Source organism: Mirounga leonina, unplaced genomic scaffold (assembly GCF_011800145.1).
Source record: "Mirounga leonina isolate KUSES-001 unplaced genomic scaffold, KU_Mleo_1.0 Mir_115, whole genome shotgun sequence".
Lineage (NCBI taxonomy): Eukaryota > Metazoa > Chordata > Mammalia > Carnivora > Phocidae > Mirounga > Mirounga leonina.
This window is the reverse complement of record NW_023270268.1, coordinates 30,470,038-30,492,733: the sequence shown is the minus strand read 5'-3', so window position 1 is coordinate 30,492,733 and position 22,696 is coordinate 30,470,038. Positions and strand designations below refer to the sequence as shown.

Below are 22,696 nucleotides of genomic sequence, written 5' to 3'. Positions count from 1 at the left end.
AATTACATAATCTCAAAGTATCTCCCCCCAAATTTCTTATTAATCACAAAGGAAAAAATAGTAACTTTACTATTTTTCTACTATTACTATTTACTAAATACTATATATTTACTACTAGCAAGGAAATGTATCAGACAACATATTAACCAGGTGGTCAAAGATATTATCACCAGTAATGGGCCAGAGTGACATCATGGGCCTTCTTCTTCTTCTTCTTTTTTTTTTTAAAGATTTTATTTATTTATTTATTTGAGAGAGAGAGAGAGACAGATCATGGGGAGGAGGGGCAGAGGGAGAGGGAGACAGAGTCTTAAGCAGACTCCATGCTGAATATAGAGCCCAACGCAGGGCTCAATCTCACGACCCTGAGATCATGCCCCTGAGATCAGGACCTGAGCTGAAATCAAGAGTCAGATGCTTAACCGACTACACTACCCAGGCGCCCCAACATCATGTACCTTCTGATATGATATACTGAGAATACATCATTTCAGTGATATTCCTGTCAAAAATGCCTAACTACCTAAAAAGATATGACAAATAAATACAAAGTCTGATTCTGGATTGGATCCTGGACGAAGAAAAAACAGTTATAAAAGACTTTTTTGAGACAACTGATGATATTTGAACATGGACCATCGATTGGAAAATAGTATTGTATCAATGTGAAATGTCTGTATTTTGAAAATTGCACTGTGGTTATGAAAGAGAGTCCTTTTTCTTAGAAAATGTACAGTGAAGCATTTGGGGGAAGAGGGCATTATGTCTCCAACCTATTCTCAAATGGTTCAGAAAAATGCATATTTATCTATCCATCTAACTATTAATGATAAAGGAAATGGAACTGAGAATTTCCTGGAATTTTCAAAAGACACCAGATCAAGGAATCTCAGTAAATTTCAAGCAAAGTAAACGGAAAGATAGCCACATTCATATATATCCCAATTAAACTGCAGAACACCGTAAAAAAAAACAACAAAAACTTAAAACAGCTATAGAGAATAGACAGATGATGTGTCAAAGTGGCAGTTAGACTTACAACTGACTTTCCGATGGAAATAATGGAAACCAGAAGACAGGTAAGGAAGAGTATGTCTGGAATACATGAGATCCCTTAGGGGGGGTCTCTTAGTTTATCATGCCCTGTGATTAAGGTTAATGGCAAACTATGACAATTCAATCCAGGTTGTATCAGTAATGGCCAGACTCTTTAGGAAAGATTTGGGTCACCCCCACCAGGTAAAGAACTAGGACTAGCTGCAGAAGTGTATATTGGTCTTTAGGAGGGCGATTCAAGAATCTATCAACGTTATAAAGTAACTGCCTTTGATTCAGCAATTCCACTTCTGAGAATCTACCCTTTTAATATATATAATATGTATAAAGATGCATGTGCAAGGATGTGTGGTCTATCACCAGAACCATGAAATCTATCATGATCCATCCCAACCAAAAGAATACCATGGATATACCTCTGTATGCTCTGTCATGCAAGCATCCTTAAGATCTCAATTTATTTCGATCAGTGAAAATAGCAAATCATGCAGACCATTACCTTTTGTACAATTTCATTTCTATAAAACTGAAAGTATGCACAAACACACAGTTGTGTGTCTAAACACATATACAGACAAGTGTGTGTGTGTGCGCGTAAATATCGAGAGAAAGAGCTATAAGAACATACACCAAACTGGGAGGTGGGGGAAAGAGATGATGATTTGTATCAAGGAGGATGTTTTCTTACTCAGTGTACTTCTGTGATGCTTGAGTCTTTCACAACACAATGGGTTAATATATTGCTTGTGGATGGAGAACATTTAAAAAGTAAACTGCTCTAAAGTAGACAGACCAGCATTCCCAACTGCTCCTTGAAAAGAAAGGGAATGTTTTCAAAACTTAGAGCCACCCCTTTCTAGAGCCCTCCCCTAGCTAAGTGAACTCAAGGCCAGGGTGAGGAATTGTTCTCAGGGCTCTGTGGGCAGGCATCTATTCTCTTGGACATGAGCTGGGACTCTGAGTGGAGCATCAGACTCCGTGTATGGAACACCCCAGTCATTTCCATTATCTGGGAGGCGTCATCCCAGCACTGCCCCATGCAGGGTGGCCGACGGCTCCCATTCACCCACCCTGCTGTATCTCAAACCCAAGGCTAGCCTTTTTTAGGAATAGCAAAAGAAGCCTTGATGATAGTGTTTTCCAGGTCTCTGAAATTTGTGTCCTGGAGTAGAATAAGGTCAACCACAGTGACAAGCAAAACCAAGAATGAGGCAGTGTGTAGAGTATGGTGATGATTGCAGTTTTCATTTCCTCTAGGCAGAGAAACCTCAGGAGGCTGAGGTCAGGGCTTCCCAGCATTTTTACCCTGAGACTTATTGGGACATTTCAAAAGTTTCCCCCCACACCTTGGTGTGTGTGTGGGGGGCAGATGATTCCTTCTCCAGGGATGGGATGAGATTGTATGCTGAACTTTGTGTGAGACCAAGTACCCTGTAGAGACAGGAGAGACTGGGAATTGGTTTGTTCTCTGGGGAGTTAAAGTGTTGGGACGTTCACAATTTTAACCTTATTTAGAAGTTAACATCTGAATATAGATTTGAAGAGGTAAGAGATGAAGCCAAGTGAAAGTCAGAAGGAAGGGTATTCAGGTCCAAGGAGCAGCAGGGCAAAGGCCCTGAAGTAGGATTGTGTCTGGTGTGTTACACAACCAAGAAGTCTTTGTGGGAGGGAAAGAGATAAGATCAGAAGGGAAGGGAGGAAGATGGAGAATGAGAACTGCCTTGATAGCTTGTGAGGACTTTGCCTTTTATTCTAGATGAATTAGGGAGCCGTTAGCAGTCTAAGAGCCAAGTAGAACCATGATTTGGTTGTGTATAATAGGATAGTTCTGGATGCTATGTTGAGAACAGATTTAATGAGTAAAGGAATAAGGGGAAAGCAGGGAGGCCAGTGAGGCAGCAACTACAACAGTCCAAAGGAGAGCTAGTAGAGTTGAGATTTTCTTGACAGAGTGGCCAGCATCACCTGGAGAGCCTGTGATACTCTTTGGGAGACAGGGACTCTTTAGAACAAATAATGAAATGAATATACCACTTCTCTGTGTTTCTACCCCCTGAGGTTGATACTTTTATTAGTCTGGGGTGGGACCAAAGAATTTGCATTTCTACAAGTTACCCCGTGATAGAACTGCTGGTCTGGGAACCATACTTTGAGAACCACCAACTTTTTCTTCACAACACTGATGAAAATGTGCAATGAACATGTGTTTATCATATTTCCTCAAGAGAGCACCTTGCTTACCCTTGTGTCCCTGTGCCAAGCATGATGCGCTGAGCTCAGCTCTGGGCCAGGCATGGTGCTGTACTGAATGAAGTTCTTGAGCATCTCTGGTTTGAATGGTTTGGAGGTAACTGGTGATTAAACTTTTCAGGAAATGGTCATTAGAGGGAAGGGATTCATTATAATAACAATGACAATGGGTGTGACACTCCGCCTGGGCATTTTACTACATCTTCTCCAATTAAATCCTGTGAAAGCCCTGTGAGTCTGGCATTATCACCTCTATTTTATGAATCTTGGGGTTTTATTTTCCCAAGGTCACACCATTAACAAGTACCACAGCCCAGCCAGGCCTGACTGACCGCTCTGCTGTGTTTACATCACAGGCTACGTCAGGAAGTCACTGATACCAGGAGATTGCCTTGAAGACAGGAGCTTCCTCACTTGGGGACTGTGCGCCATTTTGAAAAATGCAGGGAATATGCCATCCTTTAAAAAAAAAAAATGCCTCCTGCCTGAATTGAGAGCCCTGTTCACACAGCACCTTTCCAGCCCCAAGCTCTTCTTGACAGAGCGCTGGTCCCCTAATAGGTAGCAGCGGCTGTCCCAACATAAGGCTTTTTGCTGACCTTTGTGGGTTTTTGCCGTTCTCTGGTGGAGCACGTTTCCTCAGCTCTCACCTTCTTCTCAGCCTCCTCCTGTAGGATGATGGGCACAACTCCGGGGCTGAAGCCTCACAAATCGAGGCCAGCCTCTCTCTAAATGGAATCCATCGCTCTCCCGAGAGAGGGGGAAAATAAAGTTCCAGGACTTCCCGCCTCATCAGTCGCTCTCTTCCCCCGCCCTCCCCAGAGGATAAAAATAGCCTCCTCCCGGGGCCTCCCAGCCGGAGCAGCAACGGCGCCCGGAAACCGGGCCTGCCCCGCGAGCAGATGCGCAGGGACGCGCGGGGCGGCGGGCGGCCCGGGGATCAGGGAGCGGACCTGCCCGCACCGGCGAGGTGAACCGGCCGGGAAGGGACGCTGGGAAGTCTCAGCCGAGAGAGGGGGCACCTGGAGCAAGTTTGAGCGCGATGGTGGGGGCTCACATAAATGCACCCGGAGACCTGGAGGTCCGCGCGCACGGGCTCGTTCGGAAGCCTTTGGAAAAGCCGAGGCGTATCCGCGATTCTTAACCTCTTGAGTGGCCCGGGACTCGCTAGCACAAATGACGAAACGTACCTAGCACTTCTCTGTGTGTGCCCAAGCACACAACGGAGAAACACACACACACACACACTTCGGCACACCACAGGTTAACAAGCCCAGACGAGGGTTGATAATGGGGACGCAGACGATTATAAAAAATAAAAATTCCTAACGTGTAAGGATAAGGTTACTAAAGTTTGCTGAGCAGGATCCTTTTGGAGAATAAATGCATACTGTCTTTATCCATGGGAAGTGACACAGAAATGTTAATGTTCATCTCCGATGGTGGTATAAAAGATGCTTTCTATTTTTCACCATTTTCTCAGTAAGAAAAAAGCAGGTTTCTCTTTTGCTACCAGAGCGGCCGCATCAGGCATTATCCTGGATCTGGGGAGCCTATTCAGCGGCAGCTGCGGCCCGGGCCGGCCTGCCTGGACTGTGTCGCGGGGAGCCGGGGTGTTACAGACAATAGACAAGCAAACATCAGGCTGGTGACAACGTGGGACGGGGTCCCTTTAAAGGGTGCCCAGGGAGCCCTCAGCCGGCGGCAGCACTTGAAAGCCCAAGCGCTCCCAGCCTGGTCGCGACCAGCACGGAGCGGATGGTGCGTGCGTGCGCGATCTCGGGGCGGCGGCGGCGCGCACGGGCGCGCCTCCGCGGCCAGCCCCCTGCAGTGGACGATGCCGCCGAAGCGGCGGCGGCGGCGCGCTGCGGCGGTCTGAAGCGGCGTCCGGCTGCCACGGGCCGGCGGCGCGATGAGCTGGGCGGCCGCCCCCGGCTCGGGGCTGTGAGGGGCTCGGGGCCGGGGGTGGGTGGCGGCGGCGCGGCGGGCGGCCAGCGCTCCTCCTCGGCGGCGGCGGCGGCCATGCGCGGGGCGGCGCGGCCGGGGCCGCGGGGCCGGGGCCGCCTCCCCGGGACCCGCGGCCTCAGGGCCCCGCCGCCGCCGCTGCTGCTCCTGCTCGCGCTGCTGCCGCTGCTACCCGCACCCGGCGCCGCCGCCGCCCCGGCCCCGCGGCCTCCCGCGCTGTCGCCCGCGACCGCGGGGCCCAGCGTGAGCCTCTACCTGAGCGAGGACGAGGTGCGCCGGCTCATCGGTGAGTGGGGCCGTCTGCGTCGGGGTGGGCAGGTCGGGCCCGACCCCGGCTGCTTCCGGCCTCCCGGGGCCCAGCCCTAGAGCGGGGGACCGGGGCCAGGTCGCGTCCAGCTCCCGGGGGTCGTCTCGGGGCCCTGGCCTTTGCCTGCCTGACTTGGCCAGGAGGTGTGGTCCCTGCCCGGACCCCGCCCCGGGTCAGCCTTCCGGCCTGACCCCTACGTCCTCACTGTCCCGCCGCGAAAGACCGGGGATCCACCCCGTTCCGTCTTCCCCGCAGCCTCTTCGGCTTTTCGCCCTATTCCCTATTCAAGCGCCCAAACTTTTCTTCCCTGATGCACCAAGTTTCTTTGATCCTTCCTAGGCGTGTCATTGTAGGGCCCTGGATTTTGGATTTTTCGAAGTCCACGTTTTATTTAGACCAAACCTGCAAACCCCTGGCTGTGGTTTTGATGCCCCAGCAGAGGCCACAATACTGTGCTCTTACTTTCTGGTTATCATACATCTTTTTAAAAATGAGGTGGCGGGGGGAAGGGATAGGTTAGAAGGGCACTACATGTTCGTGGCAGTCTCCAAATCTTGTGACGGATAAGCATATTTTTAAATGGGGAATGAATCTCTGGGTAGCAGACCTGTTAGCTTCTTCAGTATCTTTTTGGTTCTTGTCTTGGATATGTTGGACTGTGGACTGATCTGTATTTCAGGGCCACTCTCCTGCTCTGAATACCTTGTAGGGAAAGGAGAACTTAGCTTTGGGTCAGTTGGTTGTACCTTTCCACCTAATATGCTTTGTCGTTTGGGGAATTAATTTGAAAAATAATGGTGTTTTTGTGCTGAGACTGTGGATTCTGGAAATGAGCCCTAAGAGGAAGGTCTGATAAAAATGGCCCCAAATGGGAAGTCTTTGGTAGTTAAGGATACCTACACATTCTTTGTGTGTTAGACTTTCTTTTGTGTGTTGTGGCACAAAATAACAGTTCTCCCTCCTCTTTATTTAATCTCAGGTTTGTGGTACATCTTAGTGAAGGAGGGGGGATTATTTTTTTAATCATCCATTATCTGTCAGTTTCATTTTTATTTTTTTAAGTTTATCTTGAGGTCGACTCAGTGTTGAAATGGTATTGCTTTTAGCAGTCTGTTTAGACATTGTTACATATATGGGTTTGTAGTCTTTAATCAAAGAAGAATGCTGTGTTTTTGTAATGTCCTGCCCTTCTTAATCCTCTTTTTAGTCTAGTTGAATTAGCTAAATTTAGTTGAGATGAATTAAAACTGCAAATTAGGTTAGTACTTGGAGCATAAGACTAAGGTTTAGGGAAAATAATGAATGCTTACAAATAGACTCATATCACATAATTATTTAAAAATATTAATGCATTCTGCATGGTTTTTAAAGTTTTTTGGTTAAAAGCTTGTATATAATTTGTGACTTTGTTTACATATAAGAGTACATGTTAGAAACCAGCCAAGTGGGGGTAGGGGTTAGGAACAACCAGAGGCTGACATTGACTGCCTGCCATTTACGGGCCCCTACATGTTTTATACACATCATTTCCTCTAATTTTCTTGTGACCCAGTTGAGTAGATACTATTACTCCCATTTTAGAGTTTAAGAAAGTGAGGCTTTAACCTTTTCAAGGTCACACAATTTATAATTATTAAAAAAAATAAACAGTGTTGACATAGGCCACGAAATTATATTAAATTTAATGAAGATATTGTTTATATAGAAGTTTTGTTACGGCATTGTGGAAAAGAAGTCATTGCTAATTAATACTTGAAATAATGTATATGTATTTGTCACCTGACCGATGAACATCCAGCTTTATGACCAGGAATGAGCTGTTGGGAGGCGGGGAGGGAGGATTGCTTCACTGATCAATCTCTGGGGTAAGAGGGACCTCCAGTGGTATTTTTTCTAATGCAGATAGAGTTGACCTGTTAAATTTTGACTCTCCTTGCCAGATCTAGGTCCATCTCCCTCATCCACCCTACCTTAAAGTATTCCTTGGCTGTTCTGGGTGGGGAAGAACAAGTGGGTAGGACTCAGATGTGTACCAGGCATCTTGAGTTCTCAGACTGCAGTTTCTCATAGAAACTCTTACGGTGTTTAAGACTACTTGAAATAATAGTTTGCACTACATTTTTGTATCATTGTGGGTTAAATGCCTCTGAAAGCTGACTTGGGAAACTAGTCATCATTTTATAATATTTCTAAGACGATGAGTTTGGAATTCCAAGTAAGAAACTTATAAATGAACTTGATAGTGACAGCTTTATAAATTGAACTAATTGCCCTTGATATGAGAATAAGTTGGTGTTTTAATCCAATTAATACGTGCACACAGTTTAAAAATCAAATAGTGCTAAAAGGCTTAACAGAAAACACAGCAGTGTCCTACCCTTGGTCTTTTTATCCTCCAGGTCCTACTTTCCAGTGGAAGATACCAATCTTACACTAGTTCTGTTTATTTATTTATTTTCCTGTTTTTTACTTTCATGTTTTGAAATTAATATAGAATAAGCATTCGATTGCCTAATACCATAATTGAGCACTTGCACTGTTCTCTGCCCCAGTTCCTCGATATAGCTACGTAACAATTTTTGGTAAAACCAACAATCAGTATTTACATTATTGCATATATATTTATTGCTCACTTCTGAGTTAAATAGTGATGCCAGATTATGGGGTTTTTTTTCCCTGGAGCAAATAACTGCCTTCAACTTTTTGGTTAGTTTTTCATGTATTTATGGCTACATTCCTCAAATACCCCAAGAAATATGTTCAATGCCTTTGATATTTTTTTCCAGGTAGCACAAATCATCTCTCATTTCTACTGGGTTTCCTCGTAGAGACTCCCTGCTTGGGAGCCTTCGATCCTCTTGTTCCATTCTGGCCAGTAGGATTGTTTTTCTTGTAATTTCTGTTCCCTTCTCTCCTGCCTTGGAGCCTGTTTCCTGGATCACTCGTTTTCTTTTTCTTGGTTTGCTTTGTTTTGCTAAAGCGTATCTTCAGTAGCTTCCTAAGAAGGGATGCATGGGAGGTAAATTATTTGAGGCCTTGCATGTCTGAAGGTGTCTACCATAGGTGCTTTATAGGTCCTTTATAGATAATTTGGCTACATTTAGAATAGTAGGCTGAAAATATATTTTTTTCCCATAATTTTGGATTGGATTTAAGGGTTTCTGATGAAAAACTCAAAATCATCTGATTTTTGTTTGTTTGTTTTTATTTTTCTGTTTTTATTGAAGCTCAGGGCCTTTTTCTCTGGTATTCTGAAATTTATTTTTAAAAAGATTTTATTTATTTATTTGAGAGAGAGAGAGAGAGCAGAGAGGGAGAGGGAGAAGCAGACTCCCCACTCAGCAGAGAGCCCGATAGGGCTCAATCCCAGGATCCTGAGATCATGACCTGAGCCTAAGGCAGACGCTTAACTGACTGAGCCACCCAGGCACCCCTGGCATTCTGAAATTTTAATAAGCTTTTGTGTGGGTCCTTCCTTCTGTTCGCCTGTTGTCTATCTTGTTTTAGTAGGCCCTTTGGTTCTAGAGACTCATATTCTTCAGTTTTCAAAAACGTCTATTACTTTGATGATTTCCTACCCTTTATTTTTTGTTTTTTTCTTTCTTAGACATCTATTGGTTTGATTATTGAATCTCCTGGAATTGATCTTCAGATACTCTTAACCTATGTTTCCTCTTGTTTATATCTTTGTATTTGGAGGTGGAAAATGTGTGGGTGGGAATCTTCTCAATTATGTCTTCTAAACTTTTATTTTGAAAATTCTAATGATGCTTCTAAGTTTCAGAAGCTCTTTTCTCTGTTTTCATTTCCATTTCTTTTCTTTTTTTTTTTTTAAGATTTTATTTATTTATTTGAGAGAGAGAGAATGAGAGAGAGCACATGAGAGGGGGGAGGGTCAGAGGGAGAAGCAGACTCCCTGCTGAGCAGGGAGCCCGATGCGGGACTCGATCCAGGGACTCCAGGATCATGACCTGAGCCGAAGGCAGTCACTTAACCAACTGAGCCCCCCAGCGCCCTCCATTTATTTTCATTTTCTGTTTCCATTTTATTCTTTATGGTTGTATTATCTTTGAGGTGTGTGTATATATATTTTTCATTTTTCCTATATGTTTAATATGTTTTTAATATTTCTTCTGCTTCCTCCAGTGTGCTTGTTCATTTCAGGGTTCTTTTTATGGTTGTTTAGATCACAAACGTCTGGTCATCCTTGGCTGTCTGCAATTAAGAGTGAGATGCTGAAAAGTTGATTAGGAGAGAGAGTATGTGTGCTGGTGGTCTAGTGACTTCCTTTGGAGTACAGGTAGACTTTTCATTGCCCATCTACTCCACATATCGGCACCTTCACATCTTCCTTGAGAACAGTCAGTGTCTGCAGAGAAGATACTTCGAATAGCCTGCCACTGATGTGTTTGGTAATACACTGGCTGCCTGGGTTTGGGTTATGTGGTTGAGGAGGGAAGGAATGGAGATAAAGGCCACCCACCATTCAAGCTGTAGACTTTGACTGCTCCTCTTTACAGTTCTTCTGCCTCTGTGGTTCAGTTTCTTCAGAAAAAACTTAGGGTCTCCTGCTGGATCTGGTGGCGCACCCCTTGTAGAGGCCCCCCCTTTGTCAGTCCTGAGCCTCAGGCTGGCCTTTGGTACCTCAGGGGTCCTGAGGAGCAGTGACCACTTCTTCCTCTGGCTCCCCTCTTGGAAAAGTTTGTTGAAATGTATGTTGTGTTGTTGTCTTCTTTCCCTTTCTGTTTGTCTTTGTGGTTTAATGTCTTTGTGATTTCATTAGTATCATTCAAAGGAGTTTGGGGATGAAATGGGGATAAAGGCCAGTGGTCATTCCACAATATGTAAATGACAGTTAAGGTTGGGCTTTGACTATTGAAGAGCTGTTGATGTGTAACAGGTTTGTTTTTTGTTTTGTTTTGTTTTTTTGTAGTAATATTTAGAAGAGTAGTGGTTGATACTTTTTAGAATGCTGCTGGAATGTAGCAATCTTTTGCCTTTGTCAGGCACAAAGGTAATTCCTGTTTCAAGTATATACTGTTATTTCCATTTTATAGATGAGGAAACAGACTTAGAGGAAGTATGTAGTTAACCCAGTTCCTTGGTTGTGGGGCATATAGTCCTGATGGAAGTCTGTCTGTACAGAGACTCCAAAAGCCTCAGGAGCTTTTACTGTCCATGTGGCATCGCTATGTCCCCAAGCCCAGTTTCATTGCTCTCATTTACTCTTCTTAACAGGCTGCAATGTAGACATTCATCTCCCCATTTTTACTGGTGAGGACTTTGATTTGGGGCCCTTTGGGCAGTGAGTAAAGGGTCTGGTCTTGCCTCAGTCCTGCTTGAATCCAGAATCTTTGCCTCTTTGTCAGCTCTGGAGGAGCTATGATTAACTGAAAACACTCAAGAAGTAGAATCTGAAAGCCTGCTACTACATGTTTGTGCTCTTGACTGTTATCTGCATCCTCCTATGTTCTCTCTCTAATTGTATTAGATAATGATACATAATTCTATGTATCCTCATAATAATTCTAATAGTATTGAGTTCCCTGGAAATCCAGGGCTTGTGAAACTAGTATGTGGCTGGGGCAGTGCTAGGAGTTTGCTCCTAGCAGCATGCTGAGGGGTGAGAGCTATTGTATAAACTGGTTATGGCAGCAGTGGTGGTAGTGATAGGGACTCTTGTAAGGGTCAGGGGTCTTCTAAGAATAGACTCTGCCTCCCACCAATTAGAAATTCACTTTGGGTAACTTGCTTTTCTGTTGAAGTAAATACCCTCTGGAAGAGTTAAGCATTGTTCACATCTTATTTAAAATCAATTAAATACAAGTTGAGATCAGTGCTCCCCAGATCAGTCCAGTAAAAATTTTTGAAGCCCAACCAAGTACTGTATATTGTGGTAGAAAATGGTGACTCAAAATTATTAAATTCCTTTTCTGGAGGAACTCAGAATTTCGGAGGGGAGACTAACCATTTTATTGAGGACTGTAACACTGAGATAAGAGTCATAGTGCTGATTGACATAAGTAAGTTATTGTAGGAGTGAATACTTTCGACTCTAGAAAGGGGAAGGGGAGAGAGCCTTGGAGAGTTTAATGAAAGTGTTCCAGGAACGGAGACATTTGAGGATGACTTTGATAGGCAGAAAAGGGGAGCAGTTCTTGTCAGGTGAGAAAACAGCATGAAAAAGCTATAGATGTACGGAAGTAGATGGGTGTGAAATCAAGAAATAGGAAAAATCTAATGTGGCTAAAATGAGAAAAATTGGCAAAGCCGGGAGTGGCAGAATATAAAGCTGGGAGGTAGGTTGAGATTAGATTAGGAATTTGAATTTCATCTTGTGGGTAATGAGCAGCTGTTGGAAGAATTTAGGAAAAGAGCGTGCACAAACAGGACTGGGTTACAGAAAAGTTGACTTTTGGCTCCAGTGGAAGGGGGCTTGGAGAAAGACAAGCTGGATTTGGGAAATGGGACAGAGTCAGCCTTGTGCTGATAAGAGGGATCAACTAGGGTAGTTGAAGGAGTGGGATAGATTTGTGAGGAATGTGCGCGGAGTTTGGAAAAGACTTAGTGGGGGAGACCTGACGTTAAAGCAAAGAGAGGAGTCAGAGAGGACTCCAGGGTTTCAGATTTGGGCTGTTGAACTGAGGAACTCTTTCCATTTGGGAGGTAGTTGAGGGAAAGAAAAATAAGATGAGCCATGTGTTCCTCTCCTCCCAGCACCTCTCTTTCCTCTTAAACCTCAGGCCAAGTGCTTGGTGGGGGAGGGCAGTGAGAGTGTCCTCCCTACTGATGTGTCTGGCATACCCTGAGAGGTGTGGGGTGCTTGCTGGTGGAGTTGGTTAGCACCCTGCAGCAAACTCTTAACCCTGGGCATTTTGGGTGGGGTTGGTGGCATTGATGCAGCATTAATTTGAGTCCATGTGTTCTTCATTGGGAGAGCAAGGCTGAGACATTGTGCAATTGTGGGTTTTGAGTTTTTTTTCCCCCTTCTTCATGCTACACATGTGGGAGAACTCTACCCAATTATGGCTAAACCTGTCCCTTATGAGTCACATCCTGAGTTGACTAGTCAGTTCTGAAGGTGCTGCCTAAAATACTGTTCGGATTTTAAGGGTCACTTTAGAAACAAATGAAATCTGAGGGTATTTTTTTGAGCATCCTGAATTGAGAAGTTTCATAGCATTACTTTTGTGGTTTTAATGCAGTTATGCCAGTGTGGTGAAAAAACTTGCCAGCTATACATACTAAAACAAAACAAAACAAAACTTGGACATAAAACAGCATGAAGAAGCTATAGATGTATAGCTTTAGCTACTCTGAAGTTATATTACACTTAAAAGTGCTTTTTTGTGTTATCCTTGTTGATGCAAATCAAGTACAATATTTTCTGATCAAAATGTTATTAAACAACTTTCATTTATGTGGGACCTCTTAAGATGTGATGTGCCAAAACAAATGTGTGTATATTGCTGAGTTACATAATAAATACTTAGTGAGTGATTCTTTTTACTGTGCCCAGCAAGTGTTATTACTAAGCAGTAGAATATTTCTGAAAAGTAATTTCATAGGCCTCATGCTTGTTCATGAGATAAATATGTTATGTCTTGTTTATAAATAAATATGTTCTTATATAAATATGTGTGTTTTAGTATACCTCTTGCTATATGCCAAGTACTTCACATGTGTTCTCTTTTTGTTTATCAATCATACAAAGTAGGTGGCATTGACATTTTTTTTTAATAGATAAAGCTGAGGGTCTGGGAAATTACGGAATTCACGGGAGGTCACAGAGGTGTCTGGGGCTTTGTGACTCCAAAGTGCATACTTTCTCTCTGTTTTGCCTCTGAAGGTTAGCAGTTTACTTAGTCTATATAACTAGAATCATCTGAGGGGCTTAAACAAAATAGGGATTCCTAGACCTATCCTGAGCAATTTATTTAGGAGATCAGAGATCGGGCCCAACTCATGAGCTTTTTGAATGCCATGTTTCATTGATTATAAGTTTTCTCACGTTTGAACATCTCTGAAATTGGAACCATTTTACAATCAGAGGTGAGTCATCAGTTAACTGACAGTTCTTTTTTATCTTTCTTAGTGGCACAAAAAATAATGGTGCAGTCTAGATTAAATGAAATATGGTATTGTAAAAGGATTACCACCTTGCCTTTTTTGGGGGGGGTGGGGGAGATATCTCTCACAACTCTCTTTCAGCGTTGTAAAATTCACTGGTGGTATTTATTATTTGCTTGTGGTAATGGCTGTGTAGTAATATCCTTGCAAGGAAAGCAAATGATGGCAGTGAGATATTCCCATTAGGTTTACAAGCAATAGTAATCAGTTATCAGCTAGGAAGTGCTGCCAAAAGAAATATCAGTGATTCTCAACCTTATTTTGTGGAAGTTTTCTGGCCTTTCCCTAGACAAAGGCATGGCTACCCAACCATATTATGTTTTGTGTACTGTGCTGACTTAGACTTTGGGAGCCTTGTAGGGACCTCTGATGAAAGCTTATGGATGCATCTTGTGTCCCACAAAAGCTGGTTCTGGAAGGGGGCATATTACATTCTGTATTTCATCCTGGTATTCCCTGACCTCCTACATGAATTTTTAAAGATTTGCATACATCAAGGTTCACTTAATTGTGTTATATGACTTTTGACAGATGTATAGTGTCATGTATCCACCATCGTATCATATAGGATAAATTTACCACCCCCCAAAGATCCCCTGATTTATTTTAAATGAATTTGCCTTTAAAAATGTATTTATTTTGGGCGCCTGGGTGGCTCAGTCGGTTAAGCGACTGCCTTCGGCTCAGGTCATGATCCTGGAGTCCCTGGATCGAGTCCCTCATCGGGCTCCCTGCTCGGCAGGGAGTCTGCTTCTCCCTCTGACCCTCCCGACCCTCCCCCCTCTCATGCTCTCTCTCTCTCTCAGTCTCTCTCTCAAATAAATAAATAAAATCTTTTTAAAAAAATGTATTTATTTTGGGGACGCCTGGGTGGCTCAGTCATTAAGCATCTGCCTTCGGCCCAGGTCATGATCCCAGGGTCCTGGGATCGAGCTCCGCATCGGGCTCTCTGCTCAGCAGAGAGCCTGCTTCTCCCTCTCCCACTCCCCCTGCTTGTGTTCCCTCTCTTGCTGTGTCTCTTTCTGTCAAATAAATAAATAAAATCTTTTAAAAAAATGTATTTATTTTGAAAAAGCTCACAGATTCAAAAATAGAATAATATAATGAACCTATGGTACCCATCATCCAGCTTCAACAACTATCAACTAATGGCTTTTTTTTTTTTGGTCTGTATCTCTCCACTCCCCAGTCTACTCCTTTGCTCTCACTGCCCTGATTCCCCACTTGGATTATTTGAAGCAAACTCAGACACATAATTTTGCAAAAACTTTTTAGTATGTACCTCTAAAAGATAGGGACTTAAAATTTTATAATAACCATTACCACGCCTAAGAAATTAACAGTTCATAAATATCAAGTATCTATGCTGTTCAGATCTTTCTGATTTATAGAAAAATGTTTATATGGAGACTCTTGCCTGCCACCTCTTTCCTCTTTTATCCCCCTTCACTTCCCATGTGTTTAGTTCCTCTGGTGCCAAGCTCTTTCTCACCCTAGGGTCTGCATTTGATGGTTGCTTTGCCTCACATACTTTCCCCAGGTCCTTACAGGACTGGAGCCTTACAGATCCAGCTTACAACGTCACTGCCTCAGAGAGCCTTGCCTTCCTAGGGTTGACCCCCAGTGCCGCTCTGTTCTTATCACCCTGTTTTATTTTAAGCATGTTATACTTTTGTTGTTTCTGTCTCCCCCTATATGAAAGTTAGTTCTAGTTGAGTAAAGACCTTTTATATTGTTCCACTCTATATCCCCAGCACTTAAAACAATATCTGGCATGTAGTAGACATTCAGTAAAAGTTCAATGAATGAATAAATCATACTTCTTTTAGGGAAGATTCACTATCTTATGCCTTATGGGGGTCATCATTCTCTTTTTTTTTTTCTTAAAGATTTTATTTATTTATTTGACAGAGAGAGACATAGCGAGAGCAGGAACACAAGCAGGGGGAGTGGGAGAGGGAGAAGCAGGCTTCCCGCAGAGCAGGGAGCCGGATGTGGGACTCGATCCCAGGACCCTGGGATCATGACCTGAGCCGAAGGCAGACGCTTAACTACTGAGCCACCCAGGCACCCGGGGTCATCATTCTCTTTATCATTTCCCATTGCCTGCTGAGTTATTACCCAAGAAGGGAGTTGGGCTGGACTTACTTATATTTATGAATGGGAGTTTAAAAAAATTAGTTTTTAATACCTTATTTTCTTTGAGGTTGCCTGATTTTCCCATCTCTGTTCCTTGTACCCCTCTCTCTGGGTAAGGTGTCCCCCATCTTGGCTTCCATAGCTCTACACTCTGTACAAACAAATCAGTATCACTATACCCATCACATTCTGTCTTTTCCATATACTGCACTAAGGCCACCCCAAGGCTTGACTAGCAGCTCCCAGCAGACTGTTGGTCTGCAGGACAGTTGAAGGATGGAAAGTATTCAAAAGAGATTCTGGCAAAAGCCTTTCCAATTATTAAAAGCTGGGAAGTGCAATTTCTCATCTTTTCTTCTGAAATGTTTAAGCTACTGTTAATTCTGTCCAGTGCATTTTTTCATCATACACATTGTAGTTTACACCTCTAGAAAATTGATTTGTGTCTTTTTATATCTTCCATGTCTCTGCTTAACTTTTGACCATGTGAAGTACAGTTATAATAGTTGTTTAAATGTTCTTGTCTACTAATTCTGACATCTGTGCCAGTTCTGGATTTGTTTCAATTTATCACCTATCTATCTATCTATTTATTTATTTATTTTCCTTTTGGTGGGAGGGCAGGGCATGCCTGGTAGTTTTTGAGCGAATGACAGGCATTATGAATTTTACTCTGTTAAGTGCTGAATATTTTTGTATTCCTATAAATAGTCTTGGGTTTTGTTCTGGGACTCAGTTAAGTTACTTGGCAGCAGTTTGATCCTTCTGATCTTGCTTTTCGGACTTGTTAGATAGGACAGGAGCAATGCTCAGTGTAGGGCTAATTATTCCCCACTACTGAGTTAAGACCCCTTTTTGTACTTTCTCTGGTGACCTGTGTGAAGCGTGAGATTTTCCAGTCTCGCTGGTGGAAATAGGTGATATTCTAGATCCTATGTAAGTAGGATTGTAACATTTTATCCCCTCTCTGTCCTTGTGCAGCTTCCTTGTCCATCCTCTGGTCAGTACTTAGCTGAAGACTGGAGGGCAACCATCTGCAGATCTTGAAGGTTTTCTGTGCTGCTTTCTCCTCTGTGGTACTTCATCCTGCATACGCTAGCTGTCTTTGTCTTTCTGAACTCTCATATTTTGTATGGGTCTTGGCTATCTCAGACAAGAGAGTTAGTCTGGTCCTATTATTTTATCTTATCTAGAAGTGGAAATAGTCAAGGATTATCTTTATGATTGCTTGCATCTTTTCTAACTTAAATTATTTGTCAAAGAGAATTTAGTCCAATTTAAAGAAAAAAGTTTTATGGTTTTGTATATGTGTGCATGCACATGTACACAAATGTGGGAATATAGATAACGTGGTGTGGGACAGTACTGAATTCTGCATTTTTTAGTTTTAATTTCATCTTATGGCATATGTGTTTAATCAGTGTAAGTGTTGGTTTCTTCATATGTAAGACGAGATGCTTTTCAATTACAACAGGATGTCTGTTACCACAGTTGGTATAATGTATGTGAAAGTCCTACATAATCCTCAGAACAATTTATTTTAGTTATTTGTGGGAGATTTGCATGGTTTTGGATGAAAACTAAAATTATAGAATGTTTGAAAGAGAGGTCACTTAGATATTAACCTGGTTGATTGATTGTCTTTATTAGCAACACTTAAAACTCATGCTCCAAACAATTATTTACTGAATGTTTACTAGGCCTTATTTTAGGGGCTTAATGTATTTTAATAAATAGATAATATTTTAATAAAGCAAATAAATATCCCTGCCCTCATGGAACTCACTTCTAGCAGAGGGCTAAGTGACTTGCCTGAGAAGAGAATATAGCTTTGGAACTGGACTTTAGGTTAGCACTTTGCAATGCAAGTTGCTGGCAGAGAGAAGTGATGTTTGTGAGTTCTCCATTGTGCTTTGAGCCCCTGGACATAACAGTCAACTCTAAGTTACTAATGGCCTCCATGGCTGACTGAGTTCAGAGATCATGCTCCTATTAGGAGTTGGCTATGAAGTAAGTTGAATGATGATCACATAAAATGGTAACTTATTCCATCTCTATTACAGAGCTGTACCTGCAATGCATGTTTGAGCTGGTGGTCAGATTATTTTCATTTTCAGATAGGATAGGAACCAATGACAAATTATTTTCCAGAGTATCTTTTGACCAGATACTGGAACATTGTAGCACTATGGCAGGGCATGCTTCATATGTTATGCTGTAGTGTTGGAGATTATGGGTTGTTTTTGTCACTTGTTTTACTTGGATAGGATTTGGGAAGCACTTTTATCATCTCTGCAGTTGTGGAACAGATCACATCTTTGGGGGCATTCTTTTATGGATTTTTTTTTTTTTTTAGATGACAAATATGTTGATTAGACCCAAAATCTTGTTCTTTATCTTCTATTTTAGTGTCTAGCCCTCTTTATAATTTCTTATCCATCTACTATAGTATTTTCAGATGGGGAAGGTGACAGTCATGATTTGAGTCATCCATTTGAAATCAAAAGTGACCTTACTCTACTTTTGATTCCACATAGGTGATATCATCACAGGTACTAGAGAGAGAAACCTGAGCACAGTATTTATGATGGATAGCTTTGGGCTTCCATTTTCAGGGATCATGGAATTACATTGAAATCTACTTTCTGAAATGTAATCTCTGGAAGATGGGGAGGAGAGATGCTTAGTAAATGGATCTTTGCACCATGTAGCCTCTGATCTGTTAAATCAGTGGTAACAAATAGCTACTTCAGTGGATTGGTTTTTTAAGTAAACTGTTGATTTTGACCACATTATCGTGTTTTCTTCCTGAAGGGGCAAAGTAAGGAAAGGTGCTCTGTGATTGCAGATGCCTTGATGAGAATTGTACCTTGGGAGGACCAGGAGATTCCCTTCCTTCAAGTTAACTCCTTAGCTATACCTCTCAGGGACCAAGAGGGTGGGCCTGCTTGCCTTTCCTTCAAGGAGGCCAGTTTTAGGCAGGAGATGAGGAGGCAACCTGGAGGAAGGGAGTGGAGGGAGGGGGCATGTTTCCTGTTGTCTTCTATTGTCAATCAGGCATACTGTTTTTCTCTTCAAAGCTCACTTTTATTCTTTTTATACTCTCTGTGTGTACATGTATATGCTCTCATTTGAGTTCTTTGGAGATGCTTAAAGTTGTAGGAGAAAGATTGGAGGAAAATGATGAATTGGTAGAGGATTACATGAAAAATCTTATTCTATAAGATTATGGTTTAAACAGTTACAGAGATGGAAGATTTATGTGCTTTTTCTTTTGAAGATTTTATTTTGTCAGAGAGAGACAGAGGGAGAGAGAGAGAGAGAGTGAGAGAGCACAAGCAGGGGGAGCGGGAGAGGGAGAAACAGGCTCCCCACTGAGCAGGGAGTCTGATGTGGGGCTTGATCCCAGGACCTTGGGATCACGACCTGAGCCGGAGGCAGATGCTTAACTGACTGAGCCACCCAGGCACCCTTGCTTTTTCTTTTTTAATTATAAGGAAAGATGCCCCTTTCCTATAGTCTAATTTAATTTGTAAATTCCTTGTCTTATGATGTAGTTAAATATTAGGTCTCAGCTAATTTTCTAGTTATAATTTGACCATAGCTAGATTTATTAGATTCTGAAGGACAAATTATTTTATTGTACCTATTTCAGCTTATTAGTTTCCATAAACCAGGAATATTTGAAATAAGATTGATCACCTTATTTATTTTCTTTTAGCATTGATTAAAATATAGAGTATTTAGTGGTTTTATGCATAGAAAGCGATGTTGGCTTTTTTTTCCTCTGGCTCATGTATTACACTATACTCAGAACTTAGATTATCTTGGCTAAATAAATTTTTTACTTAAGTTTTGACTAGCATTTAGAAACTGGATGATATCATAGAGTATAAGAGAGGTTTGGCTGACATTTGGAAATCATAGATGATATCATAGAATAATAGAATTTTGTGGCTGGGAGGGACATTAACATCATCTGGTTTAACTCTCTTGTTTTATAGTTGAGAAAATTGATGCCTAGAGAAAGTGGTTAAGTAATTGATTGCCAGAGTTCACTCAGTTACTTACTTGTAAAAAATCTGCTTTAGTTCTGTTTCCACGACATCATTTTTGTTTTCCTGTCTTAACTGATTTCTGACGTTTTCTTTAAAATATGATTTCCCTTAAAATTCATCTTTGATGTAGTTGATTTTTATCAACAGGCTGCCATTCATGCATCTAACATTTGAGTAGCTACAAATATTCTAAGACCCCAGCCCTGCTCGTGAGGTGTACGGGGTAATAGGGAAGACAGATGCGTGAACAGCTCCCTGGAATGTATTTTGTTAAGTGCTATTAAAGGTAGCTCATTTTATAAAGGGAGACGGTTTCCTCCTTGGTACTATTCAGCTATCGTTGTGGCCTTGAGAAACCAATAGTTAACTTTTAAAATCATTTGGAAAATTTTTTGAACTATTGAATTATTTGAACTTGAGCTAGGCAGGCCAGATCATGTAGGACACAGGCCTTGAATTAAAGTTTGGACTTAAGGGACGCCTGGGTGTCTCAGTCGGTTAAGTGCTTGCCTTTGGCTCAGGTTCTGATTCCAGGGTCCTGGGATCGAGTCCCTCATCGGGCTCCTTGTTCAGCGGGAGCCTGCTTCTTCCTTCTCACTCTGCCACTCCCCCTGCTTGTGCTCTGTCTCTCTCTGACAAATGAATAAAATCTTAAAAAAAAAAAATAAATAAAGTTTGGACTAAGATTGTATAGGAAAAAATGAAATTTCCTTAATGAAAATTGAAAGTTTTGGGGAACAACTTTGGTTTCTTGGCTTCGAATTTGGGTTGTTTAAAAATAAAATTATGAACAAATGCCATAATTTCTAGTAAGAGCAACATTCCTACTTTGCTGGAATTGGCAGTGAAAAATTTAAGTCTGGTTATTGTAACTGAACAACTGAAATGTTTTTCGTTCTTTTTTAGAACAGAAAAATTATACTTACTTGAATAACAAAATGCTGCCTCTTCAGTCTGTGGCTGTCCACTCTTGCTTCTCTCCACCTTCCAGCAGAGCCCCTATATCCCTCCACCCACTCTACTTTGCCTGCTCTGTTCTCTTTTCTGCTGGCCCTTTCACTTTATCTTGCAGAGCTCCAGTTCAGTTTTGAGGTCCTCTCTGACTCTTTTCATAATCTCTTTATCTCTTCAGCTTAACTGAGACCTGATTTTCTCTTGTAAGTGATAGTTTCCTCATAATTCTTTCCAGTCACTGAAAGCAATTTTATTATACTCCCTCCCCATTTATGGGGCCAGAGGCCAGCTTTTTCTTTTTTAAAAATAATAATTTGTTGAGGTGAAATTCATATAACATAAAACTAACCATTTTAAAGTGAACAGTTCAGTGCCATTTAGTACATGTACGATGTGCAACCACCACTTCTTACTCCAAAACATTTCCATTACTCCAAAGTAAAAACTCCTTACCCATTAACTCCTCCCCCTCCCCCAAGCCCCTGGCAAACACCAATTTGCATTCTATCTCTATGGATTTGTTTATTCTGGATGTTTTGTATAAATGGAATGATAAAATATGAGACTTTGTGTCTGGCTTCTTTTATTTAGCATAATATTTTGGAGGTTCATCCACATTATAGCATGTATATCAGTACTTCATTCCTTTCTGTGGCTGAATAATATTCCATTCTATATATATATCAAAATTCATTTACCCATTTGTATGTTGATGGACATCTGGGCTGTTTTCACATTTTTACTGTTATGAATAATGCTGCTATGAACGTGTATAAATGTACTTGACTGAGTGTCTTCAATTTTGGATATATACTTAGAAGTGGTATTGTGGGCTATGGTAGTTCTATGATTAACCTTTTTTTTTTTTTTAAAGTAAGCTCTACGCCCAACATGGGTCTTGAACTCACAACCCTGAGATCAAGAGTTGCATGCTCTGCTTACTGAGCCAGCCAGGTGCCCCTATGTTTAACTTTTTGAGGAACCACCAAACTGTTTTACACAGTGGCCGAACCATTTTGCATTTCCACCAGCAATGTATAAAAATTCCAGTTCTCCACATCTTTGCTAACACTTACTATTCTGTTTTTTTGTTTGTTTGTTTTTTTAATTAAAGCTGTCCTAGTTGTGTGAAATGTCCTAGTGGGTGTGAAATGATACCTCATTGTGGTTTCAATTTACGTTTCCCTAATGACTAATGATTGTTGAGCATCTTTTTATGTTTGTTGGCCATTTGTGTATCTTCTTTGAAGAAATGTCTACTCAGGTCCCTTGCCTATTTTTTGAGCTGTCTTTGTTTGTTTGCTGAGTTGTTAAGTCCTTTATATATTATGGATACGAGACCTTTACTAGACACATAATTTGCAATATCTCCTCCATTCTGTAGGTTATCTTCACCTTCTTGATAATGTTTTGATGCACAGAAGTTCTAAATTTTATGAAGTCTAGTTTATCTACTTCTGTTGCTCATGCTTTTAGTGACGTATCAAAGAATCCATTGGCAAATTCAAGATCATAATGACTTACCCTTATGTTTTCTTCTAAGAGTTTTATAGTTTTAGGTCTTATATTTAGGTTGCTGATCTATTTTGAATTGTTTTTTATATATGGTATGAGGTAGGGGTCTAATTTCATTCTGTTTTGTGTGGTTATCTAGTTGATCCAGCATAATTTATTGAAGAGGCTGTTCTTTCCTCATTAAATGGTCTTGGCATCCTTGTCAAAAATCAGTTGGCTAGAAATATATAGGTTTATTTCTGGATTCTCAGTTCTATTCCATGGGTCTACATATCTGTTGTTATGTTGGAACCATACTGTTTTGGTTTCTGTGGCTTTGTGG

General features: G+C 41.6%; 1 protein-coding gene across 2 annotated transcripts in view; it reads left to right on the top strand.

Annotated features, from left to right (window-relative positions):
* The first annotated feature begins 5,328 nt into the window (after window positions 1-5,328).
* Window positions 5,329-22,696, top strand: part of RYK (receptor like tyrosine kinase) — a 93,004-nt gene continuing 75,636 nt past the window's right edge. For both annotated transcript variants that reach the window (XM_034994990.1, XM_034994981.1), the window contains exon 1: window positions 5,329-5,557. In XM_034994990.1, the coding sequence (XP_034850881.1) occupies window positions 5,329-5,557 (229 nt within the window). The remainder of the gene's footprint in view (window positions 5,558-22,696) is intronic.